This window comes from Onychomys torridus, chromosome 1 (assembly GCF_903995425.1).
Source record: "Onychomys torridus chromosome 1, mOncTor1.1, whole genome shotgun sequence".
Taxonomy (NCBI): Eukaryota; Metazoa; Chordata; class Mammalia; order Rodentia; family Cricetidae; genus Onychomys; species Onychomys torridus.
This window is the reverse complement of record NC_050443.1, coordinates 94460251-94478623: the sequence shown is the minus strand read 5'-3', so window position 1 is coordinate 94478623 and position 18373 is coordinate 94460251. Positions and strand designations below refer to the sequence as shown.

General features: G+C 37.8%; 1 protein-coding gene across 1 annotated transcript in view; it reads left to right on the top strand.

The window, feature by feature from the left end:
• Positions 1–17444, top strand: part of Pik3c2a (phosphatidylinositol-4-phosphate 3-kinase catalytic subunit type 2 alpha) — a 114739-nt gene extending 97295 nt beyond the window's left edge. Inside the window, exons 24-33 of the mRNA XM_036190197.1 lie at positions 3107–3276; positions 4090–4246; positions 4890–4999; positions 7027–7234; positions 8769–8893; positions 10941–11058; positions 11146–11218; positions 11770–11879; positions 11963–12088; positions 14543–17444. Coding sequence (XP_036046090.1) covers positions 3107–3276; positions 4090–4246; positions 4890–4999; positions 7027–7234; positions 8769–8893; positions 10941–11058; positions 11146–11218; positions 11770–11879; positions 11963–12088; positions 14543–14725 — 1380 coding nt within the window. The 3' untranslated portion in view covers positions 14726–17444. The remainder of the gene's footprint in view (positions 1–3106; positions 3277–4089; positions 4247–4889; positions 5000–7026; positions 7235–8768; positions 8894–10940; positions 11059–11145; positions 11219–11769; positions 11880–11962; positions 12089–14542) is intronic.
• The last annotated feature ends 929 nt before the right edge of the window (positions 17445–18373 follow it).

Genomic DNA, 18373 nt, shown 5'->3' with positions numbered 1-18373 from the left:
GGAAGACCATGATTACTCTGGTAACCTAAGAAGACACGAGCTTTGTTTAGTTTCAGTTCCTGTTTTTAGCAGCTGAGGAAGAGTCATGCTGTGATAGGGCATTTTTCAAACCACTTTGCTTCTGCTGTTTGTCTTCCCTCCTCTCTTCCCTGTCCTCTGCTCCTTTGTGGTCTCTGTTTGAAAAGACCCCAGTTTTAATGTCATTTAGATGCCTAATTTAGGTGCCAATAGTGTGTCATTTTTATAGATATTAAAGTGCTGTCCTATCTGTTGACTTGTGAAGGGAAAGCAAGAGAATTTCGTGTTTTGAGGGTCTTTTAGAATGGTTTAGTTAGACCACTCCCATTTTTTAAATTCTTTTTGACAAAGTCTCTACATAGTCCCTGTTGTTTAGAACTCACTATGTAGACCAGGTTTCCCTTGAACTCATAAGTTCTGCCTGCTTCTGCCTCCCTAGTGCTGGGAGTAAAGGCAACCATGTCTGTTGCCGTTTTTTTTTTTTTTTTTTTTTAATATTTTGTAGTCTTGGGAAGCAGTATGGCAGAAGACAGCACCTTCTTTGCATTTGACTAAGAAGGATTTTAGTGCAGTAGAGTCTATTGCCTGTGTTGGATTCTGGCTTTGCTACCTCTGCAATTACATGATCTTGACAAACACTGAAATCTTGCTGTATCTTAGTTTCACTGGTCTGTAAGATAGCATTAATCTTAATACCTAAGTTACTGATTTGTGGTGGGGTTTTAAATAAGTAGTTGCATAAAGAGAGAGGTTTGTGTTTATTAATATAAACATTTTGCTATTATCGTCATTATTGGCAGTGGTTTCTGAAGGATTGTAAAATAAAATTAATCACAAAGATCAATAGAATTGTACCACTTAGAAATCCAGTATTTGGTACTGGAGAGATGGCTCAGCAGTTAAGAGCACTGGCTGTTCTTCCAGAGGTCCTGAGTCAATTCCCAGCAACTACATGGTGGCTCACAACCATCTGTAATGAGATCTGGCGCCCTCTTCTGGCCTACAGCATACATGCAGACAGAGCGCTATATACAATATATATAATAAATAAATAAATCCTTAAAAAAAAAAGAAAAAGAAATCCAGTATTTGGGCCCAGGCAGCGGTGGCACATACCTTTAATCCCAGCACTCAGGAGGCAGAGGCAGGTGGATATCTGTGAGTTTGAAGCCAGCCTGGTCTACAGAGCTAGTTCCAGGACAGCTAGGGATGTTACACAGAGAAACACTGTCTTGAAAAAAAGAAAAAAGAAAGAAAATCCAGTATTTTGCTAATATTAGTTAGCATTGTAGTCCAAACCTGCAGTCCCAGTCTTAGAAGGTTGAGACAGGAGGATTGTTAGTTTTACTGGAATACAGACTCTGTCTGAAAAAGAAGAAAATAATTACAGTATTTTGAGAATCGATGGACATGCTTTAAAATATTCACTATGTGCATCTTACATGTTGTGTGTCCTTCTTTGTTATGCTAGTAATCCCCAGAATGGCAAGCCTAATTGAACAAATGGATCCAACCTTAGGGCTCTAGATACACAGGGAGTCATCGATGCTAACACAGAACCACATTAGTTATAGTATTGAATGGTTTAAGATATAAGTTGACTTTTTGTATTATTCTACATGCTAAACAATGGCTTACAGGTACTCTTAGCCCCTAACCTGACTGACTTTTAAAATTATGTTTATCTGTGTGGATGGTTTGTGTGTGCCCTCACGTACCTTTGGAGGACAGAAGAGAGTGTCACATCTCTTGTAGCTGGAGTTACAGGCAGTTGGGAGCCACCTGATGCAGAAAACAGCTTTAACAATTGCTTTTAACTGCTGATTCATCTCTGCAGCTCCAAGCTGACTTTATTTATGTATGTTCTCTAGACTATTAGAGAGGAAAATTGATCTGATATGTTAAAAAGTATGTTTTTCAGCACTTGGGAAGCAGAGGCCGGTGGATCTCTTGAGTTCTAGGTAGGCCTGGTCTACAGAATGAGTTCCAGGACAGGGGTATACAGAGAAACCTTGTCTCAAAAACTAAAAATAAAACAAAATAATTGTTTTTTATGCTAGGGATTGAACCTAGAATTTTGTGCATGCTAGGCAAGTACAAGATTAATTTTTGTCCCATGATAATCTCCTCTACACACAGGATCCTTAAAAGCTGGTCATGAGCTATTCATACTTTGTTGCTGTTGTTTTTCAGGACAGGGTTTCTCTGTGTAGCCCTGGCTGTCCAGGAACTCACTCTATAGACCAGGCTGGCCTTGAACTAAAGATCCAAGTGCCTCTGCCTCCCGAGTGCTGGGATTAAAGGAGTGCACCACCATTGCCCAGCTTGTACTCTTAAATAGAGACAGGTAGGATCCATACCTAGTGAAAGACAGAATCTAGAGAGGTACAGTAGTAGTTACCCTTTAGAAGGGTGTTTAGCTTTTGGAATATGAAAAGGCTGGCCTTTAGTCCCATGGCCCAGTGGGTGTGCTGATGCTGTTATGAGAAGTTTGCAATTTTTGTTTTTCATACCTTTGAAATTTTTTTGTCCTTGCGTTAGAATAAGAAAGGACCTCATTCTAACTGGCCTGGAACTCATAGCAATCCTCCTGCCTCTACATCTCTCTTTTTTTTTTTTTTTTTTTGAGACAGGGTTTCTCTATATAGCTTTGGAGCCTTTCCTATATTTCACTCTGTAGACCAGGCTGGCCTTGAACTCACAGAGATCCACCTGCCTCTGCCTCCTGAGTGCTAGGACTAAAGGGGTGCACCACCACCACGAAGGCCTGCCTCTACTTGAGTGCTGGGATTATAGATGTGAGCTACCATACCCAGCTCTGCAAATACTGTTTTTAAAGAGTGATGAATTGGACCTGATGTGGTGGTACATGCCTTTAATCCCAGAGGTGTCAGATCTCTGAGTTTGACGACAGCATAGGCTACAGAGAGAGTTCCAGGACAGCCAGGACTGCATAGTGAAACCCTATGTCCCCCCCCCCACACACACACACACACACACAAAGTGGTAAATTATTACTGCACACAGGCAGACTCTGCCTCCTTTGAGACAGTTTCTTCTCTAACATAATTTCATGTCTTTATTATAGGCTTCCGAGAACTTTATCTATTCTTGTGCTGGATGCTGTGTAGCCACCTATGTTTTAGGCATTTGTGATCGGCACAATGACAATATAATGCTTCGAAGCACAGGACACATGTTCCACATTGACTTTGGAAAGTTTTTGGGCCATGCACAAATGTTCGGTAGCTTCAAAAGGTACTAATGTTGTTACTGTTGTCACTAAAGGGACATGTCCAGGCCTTGTCCTCCTGCTGTGCTTTGCCTTGTGACTCTTTGAACATAACTGGGAATGAAAAAGGCCCTAAAGATGACTTTACACATAATAGACAAAACCAGTGTGTATGCTCTCTGTTGAAGTAAATGGGCATGTATTCTGTTTAATACAGTTTGTGGTATCTGCTGGAAATGGTTCCATTTATATAATGGTAATGAATACAAATTTTCCTCTGTATATTTTTGTAACCACTGTTGAATCTCTCTTTGGGCATATAGATTTATTAGTAATCCAGGCCTTGTCCTCCTGCTGTGCTTTGCCTTGTGACTCTTTGAACATAACTGGGAATGAAAAAGGCCCTAAAGATGACTTTACACATAATAGACAAAACCAGTGTGTATGCTCTCTGTTGAAGTAAATGGGCATGTATTCTGTTTAATACAGTTTGTGGTATCTGCTGGAAATGGTTCCATTTATATAATGGTAATGAATACAAATTTTCCTCTGTATATTTTTGTAACCACTGTTGAATCTCTCTTTGGGCATATAGATTTATTAGTAATCACTCTGGTGAAAATTTCATATTTAAGTTCTGTCCCAGTGCTGAAGTTGCTATGTAATAGTTCTCCTCAAAATGTGAACATTCAAGGATTAGGGAAGGTCAAGACTGTCTGGTGCTGTTTCTTACTTGAAGACTACTGTAGCTCACATGGCTTATTTAATAACTTTTACAGCAGTGGCGGCATTCATCTTGAGTATGTTCTATAAATATGCTCTGTGTGTGCTTTCAACAGGGATCGAGCTCCTTTTGTGCTTACCTCTGACATGGCATATGTCATTAATGGGGGTGAAAGGCCCACCATTCGTTTCCAGTTGTTTGTGGACCTCTGCTGTCAAGCCTACAACTTGATAAGAAAGCAAACAAACCTCTTTCTTAACCTTCTCTCACTGGTAACTGTTCTTTACTGATGTTGAATCATATATTAGAGCCTCTGTTTTGATTATTTAAAAAGGATGTTTATGCTTTTGTAATAAATTTGGCTATAGTCAGAGTTGTCAAAATGTTAATGCAATATTTTTAGATTACTGTTATAAGTACTCACTGTCTGATTCCACCAATTAAAAACTACAAAACGTCAGAAGGGTGGTGACCCTAGAGTGGAAAGTAGTAATAATTGGAGCTTGAAAAGGGTACTGCTGCTGTGAGTAAGTGTGCATTTGTATCTCTAGAGCTACTATATTCAGGTGGCAAACATTCACTAAGCTGTATACTCAGGATTTCTGCACTTCCTAGGATAAGTAGCACAGCTAAGTAAAAAGAACAAATACAAAAAAAAAAAAAAAAAGCTGTAATTATTGTGACTGGAATTGTTACAGTAAATATAGCCCTAGGAGAGAGATCTGTATTTTATGTGTTCCATAAATGGACTTTAGTTCTGCAAGTTATATAACTTCATTAACTTTACTTTTCTGATTTGTAAGATTCACTTAGATACCCAAGACATTAACAAACCCAAGTGTATGATAATTTTTGTTCCTTTAATTCTAAGTACTTAACCAAGAGAGATTTTAACACTTTTTTTTCCTTCTACAGATGATTCCTTCAGGGTTGCCAGAACTTACAAGTATTCAGGATTTGAAATATGTTAGAGATGCACTTCAGCCCCAAACTACAGATGCTGAGGCTACCATTTTCTTCACTAGGTATGACATGTTTAATTGTGTCAAAATCCAAAGGGCTAGGGATGTAGCTCAGAGGTAGAGTGCTTATCTTCTCTGTAAGATCCTGGATGTTACTGTGGGCGGTGGTGGCACACGCTTTTCAGCCCAGCACTCAGGAGGCAGAGCCAGGCAGATAAGATCTCTGTGAGTTTGAGGCCAGCTCAGAGTGAGATCCATGAAAGGCGCAAAGCTATACAGAGAAACCCTGTCTTGAAAAATAAAAAAATTTAAAAAAAAAAGGATCCTGGATGTTCATTCACCAGCACTGAAAGATAAAAAGTTGCAGCAGTGCTTAGAAAAATGTTTATTCCTTTCAAAGTGTAATCTCAAGGTTATTTAGTATATGATTTTAGAGCTTTATTTGTGGGGGTGGGGAGACAAGAACCAGGCCTGGGGAGGAAAGCATGTGCAGAGAGAGGGAAGGTGGGGGGAGGAGAGCAGGAGAGAGAGAGAGAGAGAGAGAGAGAGAGAGAGATGCATTAAGTCATGGCTCTTTAAGGCACAGATGGGCTTACAGAGCCACACCACACCTGCACAGATTGTGTGACCATGCTGCATGTACGTGATCACCAGCACACACTGATGATATAAGATGCAAGCCCCTTTGCTTAACTCCTGAACTGCACATTTGCAGTCATGCAGCTAGAGTGAGGGCAGAATTCTAATACTTGGAGTGCTTCCTGCTTATAAACAAAACGTGTTTTCCACAGTTATGATAATGTGCTTTTTAAGATCTCTTTCTGAAATGATTTTTTTTTTTCAAGATTCTACCATAATAGCTTCTATGGATACCAAAACACTGCAGCAAACTGATACACTAGCATTGTAAACGATTACTTCATGGAAGTGTTTGAAGGACATGCTGAAGAACAGCTAGCATTTGAATGTCATTGTTGCTTTCAATAAAAACAGATTTTCTTGGCAAACATTTTCTGAAGACCCAGTGACCATGTTCGCTGACTTCTGCTGTCGTGTCTTCTCGACAGGAAGAATGAGCTTACATTCACTTATCCTTTTTTCTCTTGCCCTCCTCCTCTCAGTGGAGAGACGGCGTTAAGCACTAACCTGATCTTTCCCAGAGTCAAGTTTGGCCAAAATGAAGAAAGCTGACTTTTCAATGCTTCTCAACTTAACCCAGTAATTTGGGTGTTCATAGTTTTTATGGTAGTGGTTCCCCATCTTTGGGGCTACAGATCGAACCCAGGGCTGTGCATTTGCAATCATTTTACTACTAAGCTAAATCCTCAGTCTTTTGTGGGTTTTGTTTTAGTCAATGGTTCTCCGTGCCAAGCAAGTGCTGGACCACTGAACTACATCTTAACCCTTCAGTTATGTTTCTGAGTCTTGTTGCTTCTTTGGTGATCTAAATGTCTTATTATCCAGGCCTGCCTTACAAAGTGCTTTTGCAAACTCCATCCCTTCAAAACTTCCTTTCTTAATTGTGATCATGATTATCTGAGGGAGTCTTGTTACCAAATTATTCTATGCTGTTTAGTAAAATTTTTTAAATGTGGATTAAAATAACAGTCATCTTTTTGGTAATACAGTAATCATCTTCTAGTTCTAGTAGCTCTTTGGTCTTGGACCCCATATGTCTCAAGAAATCCAAACATTATTTCTTTCTTGCACTAAATATTTTTTTGTTGGAGTGAGATGCATTTTAACAGTTTTCCTTTGGCCCAAAGAAAAAGAAAGTCCTTAGCAGAGTGAAAAATCTACTTAATAATTTACCTTTTGAAAGCATTTTTATTATTTCTTGTGTGTGTGATATATAAGAGAGCAGAGGATAATAATGTGTGGGAGTTGATTCTCTCCTCCTAAGATGTGGGTCCTGGGGATTATTAGCCTTGGATCATCATGCTTAGAGGCAAATACTCTAGCCTAATGAACCTTCCCCAGATCCTGCCTCTACTTATTATTTTAAGAGAAATTTCATCTTTTATTATCTTGAATTTAGCATATGTTTACCATAAAAACTTACTATTAACAAGTTTCTCATTATTTTGTAGGCTGATTGAGTCAAGTTTGGGAAGCATTGCCACAAAGTTTAACTTCTTCATTCATAACCTTGCTCAGCTCCGTTTTTCTGGTCTTCCTTCAAATGATGAACCCATCCTTTCATTTTCACCAAAAACATACTCCTTTAGACAAGACGGTCGAGTCAAGGAAGCCTCTGTTTTCACATATCATAAGAAATACAACCCAGATAAACACTATGTAAGTTTGTTCAATATGTGTAGATTATCATGTGTAAGGTTTTTGTTGTCCTTTTTCACTGACTGCTGAAGTTCTAAACATTTAATCTGTTTGTGCATTTTGGATGGTCCAAAAATAAGTAAATATACTTAAAGGATTATTTTAATTTGATTTTTGTTGTTGTTGTTGTTAAATTTACTTAAAAATCATGAGGGTCAAAATACATTCCTTCTTTTAGTGTCAGGGTATTTTCTTATTCCTTCTCTTTTCTTGGTTTCAAAGGTAAATCTTGCTGAAATAGATTTAACCAATCCATTCAAAAAGTCTTTAACTCCCATCTGGGCATGGAGATACATGCCTTAATCCTAGCATTCAGGAGACAAGAGGCAGGCACATTTTTGTGAGGCCAGCCTCATTTATATATATATATATATATATATATATATATATATATATATATATATATATATGTAGTTACAGAACAGCCAGGACCTTGTCTCATAAACCAAACAAACAAACAAACAAAAAAGTCTTAAGTTCCCATTCTACTTTTTTGTACAACATTTTTCTATTTGTTTGTATCACTGGGAATCAAACCCAGGGCTTTCACAACTACATAGCATTCATTAAACACACACATAAAGCTTGTTTTCTGTTTTTCTGTAACTGGGTTATCATAGAACTCTCTGTGTAGACCAGGCTAGGCTCAAACTTAGAGAGCCACACACATCTGACTCCCAAGTGATAGGATTAAAGACTTTTGTCACCAGGCCTTCCCAAACCTTCTTTTCAAACAAACACGGGATTTGTATTGGTTTTTCCACACTCTCGTGGCTATTACTATTCACCCTTGTGCTGTTTTGTTTTTTCTTTTCCCTCTTCTGTTTCCATGCTGAGAGTCAATCCCAGGGTCTCAGGCATGCTAGCCATATGCTGTACCTCTGAATTACATCTCCATAGTAAAATTTTTTTTAGATAATATTTTTTTAATCTATGATAAATAGATTTTTAGAAAGCCATTTTACTTTTATTTTAATCATTTTATTGAGGTTATATTGCCATTGGTTTATAATGGCACTGAAAAGTATACTAAGTTTATACACACATGTGCATACACATATATCTCTGGTTTTGTATGGATATGCCTGACTCTTCTTGCAGCAGTATTCAAAGTAACTTATAGTAGTTGAAATAGCCAGTAAAATATGTTCCTTTAACTCACATCCCATAATTTTTTGGCCTTTTTTCTATTTACTTTCTTAAATCTTAAACCTTTTTCCTTTTTGTTGGAAATGCACTAAGTGTATATGTTTGAGAAGTACATTGTAAACATGAAAATAAAAGTATTCACTTTCAAGTTTTTATTTGAATCTTCCAGTAGCTAAGTTCAGTCTCAAATGCAATTGTGTGTGCTATACAAATACAGCGTACTCTATTCACTGATACCTACTAGTAACATGTATTCCCAAGATTAAAAGCACTTATACTATAAAGTTTTATATCAGGAAAGAAATTTTATTACAATGTAATGTGCCTGTCATTGATTTCTTTTCAGATTTATGTAGTCCGAATTCTGAGAGAAGGACACCTTGAACCATCATTTGTATTTCGGACATTTGATGAGTTTCAGGAACTTCACAATAAGCTCAGCATTATTTTTCCACTTTGGAAGTTACCTGGGTATGTTCTTATCCTCACAAAAATTCATCCTTACTTTCCTGTGTAGAAACTATTTATTTTTACATGTAGGTGGGAAACTTTGGTTAACATTCAGTTACAATTCAATTACACTTAAAATAATAAGTACCACATACAGAACTGAAGGTAGATAAGGAGCTTAAATTTTGTATTGAATGGGCATGTGACTCAAATCCTAAAGGTAGGCTTGGTGGCACATGTACCCAGGAGGCAGAGACAGAGGACACTTTAAGTATGTAACTTAAACTTAACATTGTCTTTTGATTTTTTTTTGTGACAGGGTTTCTCTGTGTAACAGTCCTGGCTGTTCTGGAACTCCCTATGTAGACCAGGCTGGCCTTGAACTCACTGTGATCTGCCTGCCTCTGCCTCCCAAGTGCTGGAACTAAAGTAAAGGTGCACCACCACTGCCTAGCATATCCATTATCTTAAAAACCAAAACAGCAAAAAAGGTGTGAGCCTTTTTGTCACCTTGATTGTGCAGACACAGCACAGTATCAGCTAAGATAATGGAATCTTGGTTTTAAAAAGGCACATGCTACAGCTGCAGCAGAAATCATCCATATGAGCCATACTGATCTCCTGTGATAAACAATAAACCTGAGTTCAGAGGTTATGGCTCAGCTGGTAAAGGCTCATTCTCCCAAACCTGACAACTCTGACGTGCCTTGGTATGACACTGACCCCTTGCCAATTACCACTGAAATGTAATCATCTTTTTTTTTTTCTTTTTGAGACAGAGTTTCTCTGTATAGCCCTGGGTATCCTGGAACTCACTATGTAGACCAGGCTGGTTTTGAACTCAGAGATCCACCTGCCTCTGCTTCCCAAGTGCTGGGAGTTAGGGCATCTGCCACTACTGCCTGGTAGATGTAATAATCTTAATGCTTAGCTTTTTTTTTTTTTTTTTTTTTTTTAAGTTTTTTGTTTTAAATTGTGTGTGGGGTGTGTGTGTGTGTGTGTGTGTGTGTGTGTGTGTGTGTGTGTGTGTGTGTGTTTGCTGTTTTGGTGCCTGCAGAGGCATCAATCCCATAGAGCTGGAGGCTGTGTGAGCTGACCAGTGTGGGTGCTGGAAACCAAACTCAGGTTCTCTGCAAGAGCAGTAAATGCTCTTAACTACTGAGCCATCTCTCTTGCCCCTAGTGCTTAGCTTTTTATCCAAATCCTTTTGTAAATCTTCAGATTTCCTGAAAAGACCAGCCGTTGTAAATCCTCAGATTTACTGTAGCTTAAAGACCACTAACTTTCCTTTGCCATATTCTTCTCATACAAGATTTCAAAAACATGGAAGCAGATGGGTATCAAAGTATGTTACTACTGGGTGCTGATCTTTTTTAGTTCAAGGCCAGCCAAGGATACATAGTGAGAGCTTGTCTCAAACAATATGTAAAGTTTGTTACTGTGTGCACTCTCTTTTTTTTGCCATCGCCAAAGAGTTGAGATAATTGTGTTTGGTACCTGACTTAGGGCCTATGTCATTGTTTGTGTATTTTATTTTATGATTATTGGGTAATGATTCTTTTAGAGATAAGATCAGGTAAATATTGTGAATGATTAAAGTTGAAACCAAATAACAGAAAATTAGTAACAAATACAGGAAACTAGTAAGTCATACATCTTTTTCTTTCCTTCTTTTTTTCTTCCCAGGAAGGGGGTTGTTGAGATAGGGTCTCATGTAGCCAAGGTTTGCCTGGAATTTGCTATGTAGCTGAAACTGGCCTTCACCACCTGATCTGCCTTTCCTATCTCCCAAGTGGTGCTGGGTTATAGGCATGTGCCACTGTGCCCAGCTAACATATGCATCTTGATGCCAAGACTTATATAAAGAAAATGAGTAATTTAAACTAGTTTATCCTCAGTGTTTTGAATCACACAGGCAAAAATATAATAGTTTAAGACCCCACTTTTATATCTTAGGTATATAAAAAAGTATATTTCTAAGTAAATATTGTGCATGATACTCTACAAATACTTTCTAATGAAATAATTTAAATCCCATTTGTTTTTGTTTTTGTTTTGTTTTTTGTAGCTTTCCTAATAGGATGGTTCTAGGAAGAACACACATAAAAGATGTAGCAGCCAAAAGGAAAATTGAACTAAACAGTTATTTACAGAGTTTGATGAATGCATCAACAGATGTAGCAGAGGTGACCTTCCAATATAAGTAAATAACACATTCTACCTTTGTGTCATGTAATCTTTAACTAATGAACCTTTTTTCTCTTCAACCTTAGTGTGATCTTGTTTGTACTTTTTTCCACCCCTTACTTCGTGATGAGAAAGCTGAAGGAATAGCTAGGTCTGCAGGTGAGATTATATTTTTTTCTTTCTGGTTGATAATTCATGACTTTTGTGATGGGGTGGAGGTAGATGTGTGTAAGGGCACATGCATGTATGTAGAGGCCAGAAATTAGCTTTGGGTGCTTTCAGGTGTCTATGTTGGATTTTTTTTTAAGGTTTGTTTTATGTGCATAAATGTGTATATGTACCATGTACATGCCTGCAGAGGTCAGAAGAGGGGCTTAAATCCCCTGGAACTAGAGTTATGGATAGTTGTAAGATATCAGCTACTCAGTGAGTGCTGAGAATCATATAAGAGCAATCAATTTTCTGTCTCTGTCTCCCTTCCCTCTCAACAGGTTAGTCTTTCTAAGCCAGTTTATTTCTAGAAAAACTTAGCATTCCTAATTATCTTGTGATTACCAAAAATAAAATAAAGTAAGTACAAATTAGTGGCATAAGAGGTTTATTTTTCCTATCCACTTCCCCTCACCCTGCCCTCATGCATCAGTTCTTTTGTTGAAGTGTGAACCATTGCAGGCACATTGAGATAAAGAGGAAAGTATTTCTGTTTTCAGGGACAGGTCCCTTCAGCCCTACTGTGGGCCAAATAGGAGGAGCAGTGAAGTTGTCCGTGTCTTACCGAAACGGCACCCTCTTCATCATGGTGATGCACATCAAAGATCTGGTGAGTGGCTACAAATGATGACTGTAGAACAGATCTGTACCTTGGTAGAAAGCATTGCTGTTAAGGAACTGCTTTTCTTATAGGTTACTGAAGATGGGACTGACCCAAATCCATATGTCAAAACATACCTCCTTCCAGATACCCACAAAACATCAAAACGTAAAACCAAAATTTCACGTAAAACTAGGAACCCAACATTCAATGAAATGGTAAGCTAAACTTCATTACTCAAAATTTTTTAGAGCTTTGTTTTGAGATTTCAATGTTTTTGTTTCTTTAAAGTTTATTTATTTTTATTCTATGTGTATTTATTGTTTTGCTGTCATGTATGTAAGTGCATTGGGTGTGTGCCTTGTGGCCAGAAGAGTATGCTTGTTTCTCTAGAACTGGAATTACAGGAAGTTGTGAGTTGCCATGTAAGTGCAGGAATTGAACTCAGGTCCACTGCAAGAGCATCCAATGCTTTAACCACTGAGCCATCTTTCTAGCCCTTCCCTGAATGTTTTATTCTCTTAGTAATCCTCTTATATAAACAAAGCTGGGTGGTGGTGGCGCACGCCTGTAATCCCAGCACTTGGGAGGCAGAGGCAGGAGGATCTCTCTGAGTTTGAGGCCAGACTGGTCTCCAGAGTGAGATCCAGGATAGGCATCAAAACTACATAGAGAAATCCTGTCTCTAAAAAAAAAAAAAAAAAAAAAAAAAACAACAACAACAAAAAAAAACAAGTGTCAGCTGAACAGTAGAAAGTAGAACTGAGATACTCAAGGCCAACTAGCAGATGCATAGCCAGTTAAAACCTGCCAAAGTCCCCTCACCTTGCTCCCTTGCTTAACTATTTTTTTGGGCTAGACACATTATTTATGGACCTTAGCATTTAGTTTACACACAAACAAACAAAAACAAAATGTCTGGATAGAGATTAGAAGACAACTTGGATTTTTGCTTGTTTTTTTGTTTGTTTGTTTGTTTTCAAGACAGGGTCTCACTGTGATGCTCTGTCCTGGAACTCACTATCTAGACCAGGCTGGCCTTGAACTCACAGAGATCTACCTACCTCTGCCTCCTGAGTGCTGGAATTGAAGGCGTGCACTGCCACACCTAGCTTGACCACTTGAATTTTTATCAAGATTATCAATTTATCAAAACCTGTATAAAAGCCAGGCATGGGGCTCAGCACTTAAGAACACTTGTTCCTTCAGAGGACTGGAGTTCAGTCCCCAGCACCTGTATCAGGGGGCTTACAATTGCCTGTGACTCCAGTTTCAGGGAATCTGACACCATCTTCTGGCTTTCTCAGAGACCCACACATGTATGACATATGTATGAATTTTTTTTTTTTTAGATTTATTTATTTATTATATATACAGAAGGGGACACCAGATTTCATTACAGATGGTTGTGAGCCGCCATGTGGTTGCTGGGAATTGAACTCAGGACCTCTGGAAGAACAGTCAGTGCTCTTAACCTCTGAGCCATCTCTCCAGCCCCATGAATTTTTTTTTTTTTAAGTAATGAATAAAATTTATTTAAAGCCAGGTGGTGGTGGCGGCGGCAGCGCACACCTTTAATTCCAGCACTCGGGAGACAGAGGCAGGCGGATCTCTGTGAGTTCCAGAAAAGGTGCAAAGCTATACAGAGAAACCCTGTCTTGAAAAGCAAATATATATATTTATATATATATATATATATATATTTAAAGAGAAAAAAGCCAGGTGGGCTGGCACATTCCTGTACCTTTAGCTCTTTAAGAATCAAAGCAGGAAGATTATAATGCGAACTCAAGGTCTGCCTGGATTACATATCACAACTGAGGTCAGCCTGAGCTATCTGGATACAGAGACCCTGTCTCAAACACGTACACACACAGAGAACCCTCTAGAGGGTCATTCGCTCTCTAAAAACTCATGCAGTGCTTAACCAAAGAACACTTGATGTTAGTCTTATAAAACAACAGTGAGGTTCTTAGAGTTGATGCTATACTATAGTCAAGACCAAGGAATGCAAGAAGTGTTCTTGTGACTGTTTAGTCAAACAGTGAGAAGGTCTAGATTAAAGAACTATTTCTCAGAACTTTCTGTGAAGCTTTGTGGAAAAATAAAAATTTGAAGTGTTGAGATGAGGATTGGAAGTAGCAGGAGCTTTGAGCACTGCAGCTCTGCAAACTACTTTTGACTGTGGGTTTGTATCTCCTTGTGAGTAAAAGTTACCACTTCCTGGTACATGGCATTTAACAGAACAGAAGAAAACAACGACTTTGTGATCTGTTTTTGCAAAATAATTTAAAATTCTATTTTCCAACTTGCTTTCCTTTCATCCTCTTTTTTTCTCCAGCTATGAGATCATCTTAAGGTAATCACCAGCTAATCTCTTTTCCTTCCCCGTCACTTCATCCCACAGAAACCATGTCTGGAGATTTGGGGATTTTTGCTTGTTTTGTTTTTTGACAATGATTGGTCCTGCTAGATACAGTCTCTTTCTTAAACACTGACAGGAATGACAGTTCAGTCCAGCAGTGCAGAGGTTAAAAACCTGCTTCTGATATGTTGAGACAAACCCTGCTTCCATACTCAGTGCCATTCATTATACCACTCTTTGATTGCTAGCTTCATGTTTTATTGGAAATATTCCAAGAAACCAAACCGTATCTTTTTTCCCCCTCCAGCTTGTGTATAGTGGATACAGCAAAGAAACCTTGAGGCAGAGAGAGCTTCAACTGAGTGTGCTCAGTGCAGAATCTCTGCGGGAGAATTTCTTCTTGGGTGGAATAACCCTGCCACTGAAAGATTTCAACTTGAGCAAAGAGACAGTTAAGTGGTATCAGCTGGCTGCAGCAACGTACCTATAAACCACAGATTTCTGAGCTTTGGAAGCAAGGAGTTATAAATGTATGCACATGTGTGTACACACAAACACACACACATACTTGGGAACTTTGTATATTTTTTTATACTTGGGCAGAAATTATAAACTTATATACTTGCAATGTTTCAACATATCTGTTGGACCAACTGTCACATAACTTTTACAGATTTGGGAGAGCCATTGCTGTTTCGAAATCATTCTGCTGAATGCTACCAATCCCAAACTTAATACATAGTATAGAGTAAATCCTGTAAAAGACTTTGAGATATAATACTGTGTCGTTTCGACCACCTTGTCTGCATTCTTCCCACACAGACACAGCAAATCGGTTTTCCTGTTATGCACCTCACAGCCTTTACCACTGTGTATGTTCCCAGACACCAAAGGAAAGATGTAGCTGCTACTCAGCAGGCTGAAAAGCAAAGCACAAATAGTGGGCAGAATGCTAAGAACTACTAAGTAGTTTACACAAATAGAGAAAAAAAATACTATTTTTATTCATTGTTAAAGCCTTTTCAGAGTAAGTGCCAAGCGACGAAGTTGTAAATAATGGTGCCTTACTTAACTTTATATGCTTCATTGGCACTTCATTTCTGATTAAAGAGTAAGTAGTTTTCATTCATTTTCACCTTAATGAGGACAAAATATCAGGTACATATACTAATGGTTTTCCCACAAAAATATTATTTTCTCTACTTCTGATTGTGACTTAGTTATTTTAACTATTAAGCTATTTGATTTAATGTTTGTTGCACAGTAATCAAATGAGATTCATTGATATAGTTGTAAATTCTGTCATCATTCCATTATAATCCTACATTTATATGCAGGGGTGTGAACTGAAATTGGAGTTCCACGTTCATGTATTTATTGTACTTTACTCATTAAACAAATGGAAATTGCTTGTGCCCATTTTTGTTTTGTAAGAGGCCCAGGATAAGGGCTGTAGGATCCAGACTGAATTTTAATATAGACATTTATGGAAGGTATTGTGTAAACTGACCTGTATTTGTAAACATTGTACATTGACATGAAAGAATTATTTTCTGTAATACAAGAAAATTCAGAATTACAAGAGAGAATTTGAAGTTATTATGGCATAACCATTAAGAATAAGATTCATTTTTATTAGTTTCTCATTTCAGACATAACTTTGTTTAGTTCTGGTAAACATGTAAATATAATACATTTCATGGTTAGAACAGAAGTTCAAATATTTTTAGAATGGTAATAGAGATGTAGCAAATCTGGTAGTCATGAGAAAACTGACAAACTACTTCATGAAGGGTACCAAGAGAGGACAATCTGAATCAGTTTGCTAGAATAAAATTTTTATGAAGTGTACAAAGTGATTAGCAGAAATGATGATGCTTACAAAGCTAAATTAAGAGTCAAGGGTGTTATCATTGGAATAGATTTTTAAGGAAATCAAAACTTGAAATTTTTGGTGCCTAACACTATGGTCCATTTATAGGGAAACCTATTAGTATAGTATATGAATTTTTTTATATTGAAGTATGTTGTCTACTTGTTTAAGTAAAATGAAGATCAAAGCACCATTGTTTGCTTTTTCCACAGTTAACATTTCCTTAAGTTGTTGTGCTGATGTAAGAAGCACTACAGCTCTTTATTTCTTTTGAGAGAGACCTAATTTCATTCCATGAGTCACCTATCTTCTTTTTTGAAGCGATGCTCTTTGTAAAAGGTCGTCATTCATCAGACTCGGTGTAGACTTTTCTGTGATCTGTTCCAGCACATCTTAGCACAAATACTAGAACTAGAAAAGGTAATGTCACTTTTCAGTGACAAGAAATCTGATTCATATCTAAAAGTATATATTATGATTAATACTGTATAGTTAAGAATTCAGAACAAAAGGTAATATTTTCTCTTAATTTAACTCAATCTGTGCCTCTTTTGGTCACTAGAACACATATATTTTAATATAAGTTATTTCTTTGTAAACTGCTAATCTTCAGCCCATACCAAAAGCTAGCGATAGGGAGGAGAGTAGCCTCTTTGCACTACGACTACAGTCAACTCTAAATCAGCTCGCTTTCTAGAACCTGTTAACACTTCCCTTAAAAGAAATCTGAAAGACAAAACTCTAAACTGGCCAAGACTCTAATTTTTATGTGTAATCACATTTACAACTACCTTTGTCAAGTAAAGATCATCTGTTACATACAAGTCCTGTGCCAGAACTCTTCGTTCTTGCCCGTGCTCTAGGATCTGAAGATGAAGGTTCGTCCCAAGGACCTGTTTTCTCTGAGGGATCCACTGAGAACTGGCACCACTGCTTTTCAGTACTGTGTTTATGTGAATCAAGTTGTTAAAGCATGTGTATCTTTTTTATATATTCTTTTTTTTTTTTTTTCAAATTAAAGTTGTATAAAAAGTTCAAAATCTTGCCTTAAATTGTTTAATTCTTTCTAGGACTCGTGAATTGTGGTATTTAAAGAATTCACTTTTGATAACTCGGATTTAGAAAAAAAACTGAAGCCTGCTATTTTAATGCACATTTATTTACATGCTGTTTACTAGCAGTGCAAATATGGATGTGATTACTGATGTCATCTGTAAGAACAATTGCTTTAATTATATCAGCATAGTAAGTGAAGATGTATAATATTTTTATTAATACTTGGAATATATTCAGTGGATTGAATGTGACTTCATAACTATACTACAATTATATTAAAATATTTCTGAAATGAATTCAGCTGTCATTTCTCTCCTTGTTTTAATATTTTGGTTTCAAATTTTATATCTCACCCAGGAGTTTGTAAAGTTTAGTAATCCTGAATTTCATATCTGGTCTGTCAGACTCCCCTAAAATGTCTAAAAAGGGAGTTTGAATTGATATCTGAGTGTGATTCTGTGAAGGTCTGGATATCGTTTTGCCATAGCCCATCATTATTCCTAAGATGTGAAATCTTCTGTAGATGTGGTTCCTGGTCTCTGGTTGTAAATGGATGTTTCTCTCCCACCCGCCTATTCCCAAATACCTGGCAGCTGCTTCCCAAATAATTGACTTGGAGGCTTAATATTAATTATAAATGCTTGGTCAATAGCTCAAGATTGTTACTAACTAGCTCTTAAATTTTAAATTAACCTATATTCCTTATGCTCTGCCACGTGGCAGTACCTTTATTAGTATGGCACGTTCATCTCTTGCTCCCTCTGTGTCTGCTGGTAACTCCTGACCCCACCCTTCTCCTTCCCACCATCTTTAGTTTGGTTGCCCACCTGTACTCCTGCCTAATGTCCAATCAGCATCTTTTTAAGATTGATTGATTGATTGATTGATTATGCAATGTTCTGCCTGCATGTGTGCCTGCAGACCAGAAGAGGGCACCAGATCTCATTACAGATGGTTGTGAGCCACCATGTGGTTGCTGGGAAATTGAACTCAGAACCTTTGGAAGAGCAGCCAGTGCACTTAACCTCTGAGCCATCTCTCCAGCTCCAAAGAGTTTGTTTGTTTGTTTGTTTGTTTGTTTTTCCAAGACAGGGTTTCTCTGTGTAGCTTTGTACCTTTCCTGGAGACCAGGCTGTAGACCAGGCTGGCCTCGAACTCACAGAAATCCGCCTGCTTCTACCGCCCGAGTGCTGGGATTACAGGCATGCA